This window comes from Cynara cardunculus, unplaced genomic scaffold (genome assembly GCF_001531365.2).
Source record: "Cynara cardunculus var. scolymus isolate 2C unplaced genomic scaffold, CcrdV1 Un_Scaffold_2055, whole genome shotgun sequence".
NCBI lineage: Eukaryota > Viridiplantae > Streptophyta > Magnoliopsida > Asterales > Asteraceae > Cynara > Cynara cardunculus.
The window spans coordinates 62,279-65,454 of NW_020200961.1; the positions used below are offsets into that span (position 1 = coordinate 62,279).

The 3,176-nt window shown below is 33.5% G+C and overlaps 1 protein-coding gene across 1 annotated transcript in view; it reads right to left on the reverse strand.

Moving 5' to 3' along the window:
* Positions 1-2,126, reverse strand: part of LOC112502846 — a 9,514-nt gene extending 7,388 nt beyond the window's left edge. The window contains exon 1 of the mRNA XM_025106845.1: positions 2,098-2,126. Coding sequence (XP_024962613.1) covers positions 2,098-2,126 — 29 coding nt within the window. The remainder of the gene's footprint in view (positions 1-2,097) is intronic.
* Between the last annotated feature and the right edge of the window lie 1,050 nt (positions 2,127-3,176).

Sequence of the window (3,176 nt, forward strand, 5' to 3'; positions counted from 1 at the left end):
AAAACTTTGTGTTTTATATAAATTGGGTATAAGTTGGAGCATTTGGCAATGTATAGGACGTTTCAGATAGTTACGGGTAGGAACCGAACTTTCTAAGCAACTACCGGAAACTCTAGAAATTTTCCGGCCAAACTAATCTTATAAATTATCTTCAATAACACTAATATAATCTTAATAAGAGCTAACCTGGAAGTTCAAATTTGACAGTTGACTTTGACTTGAGCTTTTATAGTTTGACCTATATATAGGTCTTGTCTAGTGTAAGAGAATTAGTAGGAAGCTTTATTGTCATACTATGTAATAATGAATGAAATATCCATTTCCGAACAATATAAAGGGGAATCTGATGTAAAGATCAAGGGGGAGTAACATCAACAATGGCAAAAGACTTAAAAGGAGTGCGACTGGAGATGATTACAAAAGATTATTCCTATACTAAAATGACTGAGAGATGTTGAATGTGAAGATACATTTTACAACAGTTTACTGATGAAGACTACCTTTGAAGAGAAAAATTTCTGAAGATCATTTCTGAAGTTCGTTATTGTTTCTGATCTACATTGTTAAAAAAGAAGATCATCGCAGTTCTACATTCGAGGGGGAGAATGTTAGAAGACCTTTCTCAACAAATGATTGTCTGAAGATTTCGAGTTGAAGATTTCTTTTGGAGAAGACATAATGTGCTTAAAGTTTCAAAGTTCAAACGAGACTTAAAACGCAGAAATTCTTTCAAGTCTGAATACAAAGGGGGAGAATGTTAGGAATGAAATTCAGTGTATAATTGTATTCGTCTTGAAAGATAAAATTGTCTATAATTGTAGAAAAGTCATCTTGTTTGACTTTTCCTAGATAGTTTGACTTTGACCTTGTGTCTTGTTTGACCCTATAAATAGGGTGAAGTCTTGTAATCTTTGGTATGAGCTTAACTGTAAATTCATAATACGTTATAGAGAGTTTGACTAAACTTTGATCATTGACTTTTTCTCTCTACTTCTCCTACATGTTCTTAATAGAAAATATTGTCTGCCATTGATGATTTGAAGGTGTATTGAAGATTGATCATATAAGGGACTAACAAGAAATATACTAGCTTTGACTATTTGACCTTTTCTCTCTAGACATTCAAAGTGTTCTTGGTGTTCTTATGAAGATTGCCATTAATCTTCAATGTTATTGAAGATTGATCATTAAAGTGGGACACACAGTTATAACAAAACAACAAATATTTTGTAAATTTGTGTAGTGAGAAAAGATAAAGCAACTAATGCTTCTAATTAGGCTCAAAATGATAAAAAAAGTGTGGACTACACAAATTTATGGGACTCAATTTTGTGATCAACAAGACTTGAAGGGGGGGGGGGGCATATATCCTTCATTTTCATTTAAGCTCTACACACAAACCCATTTTACATTTAAGCTCATTTAGATATGGATGTCCTCTTGGGTAGGGCTATCGATTCTGACACTCCATAGACGTATTTCAGTGAAGCTCTTAGTCCCTCCTAAAAATAACAGTGTAAGCTCTCAGTCCCTCCAAATATACAAGTCTAATCTCAACCAGAAACCCTCTAGACAACCAAAGCCTCTAATCCAAAAGACCGACATTTGATTTTTAAAGAAAAGAATATTAAAACTAGAACCAGAGGCTCTGATCAACTAAAGGAACAGGTTTAATAGAAGAGCTCTGTTTCTTAAGGTAAAGAGGAGCTCTGGCCCGTTAAGAAAGAGGAATCTTATAACTTGGTGTCTGTTAAGAGATGCAGATTTCCAGGAATGTGTTTATGTGTTATGAGAATCTGTTTGTTTTATATTTTGTGTAACAAGCATATTTTCTTCCTTTTGATTAAATTTATCTATTTAGTTACAAAAGATGTTTTAAGCAGGATTTGGTGATCTTCACCCTGTAATTGCAAATAAGGGATTTTCTCACTGGACCTTCAGGTATAGCCCTCATTTTATTTTGAAAATGTGCATTGCAGGAACCGCAGGGTCTCAGGATGTTATAGGGAAGGGGGAAGTATGATTATTTTCTTTATGTGTTTAACTGTGTATTGAAGATCAACCTATTATATATTTTGAAGCTACATGTTGACATACATGTGTAGTGTAGTGTGACATTCCGTCATTTCTGAGCCTCAGGTTAGCACCTTATTATAGATCCTATATTTAGAATTATAAATTTACTAGGATCTAGTCATGGTGGTTAGAGTTCATCTCGCTTAGTTCCCAAGTTTAGTTCGGAAAATCACGCCTCGGCGGGTAACCGATTAAGTTAACTTGTGTAATGCCAAATATTTTAGTAATGCTCCAAATAAAATAAAGTTGATATTATAAACTTTTAAATTAAAATACAAAAGTCCCATTTGTATGTCCACATAATTTATCAAAAGGTGGAGTTTTGGAATTAATAGTGTCATTTTATTTATGTTTGGGTAAATTATATAGTGGGTTTATTCATATTAAGAAAAATTAAAGTTTTATTTGGGTTTGGGCCTTTAGAGGCCAGCCCATTTCCTTGTTTAAAATCCCCATATAAATACCCCACATCCTTTGAAAAACTCTCATTTCCAAACTCTCTCAGCCTAAGCTTTTCATCTCTCTAATCTCTCTCTAAAACAAACCACCCTCCAGCCGATTCCTTCAAGCATGTCTTTAGGAAAATTCTGTCAATCTTTGAAGAATATTCAAGATTTTAAGACAAAGGTATGATCCTAGTTATCTTACCCTTGTAAAATAACAAAAGTTTTCATCCTCCTACTCCTACTTCTTGGCCTTTTAGTTAAAATTCTGGAAAGTTAAAGAAGGGAGATTATTCATCAAAGACATGAGAATGTCTTCAAAAAGGATGATAATCCATGATCCATGTTCTTTGATCTTTAAGAAAGTAGGAGAAAGCCCTTTTGCATGCGAAGTCCGATCATGTAAAGATATGTTTTGAAGTATGGAAGAATCTTGCATGCATCTCAAATCAATTTGTGCATCTTCAAAATATAATGAAATCGGAAAATAATTTCTGAAGGCTAACCGTTTTTGGTAGTTTGAAAATAGGGTTAAAATCTTTGGAAAATGATGAGTAAATAGTTGTCACTCGAAGAGTGTGCAATCTGTTTTGGGGGCTGTGTAATTCAAGATTGTAGAATAATATTGAGTAACTTAAACCCACTCAAATTTCTTGA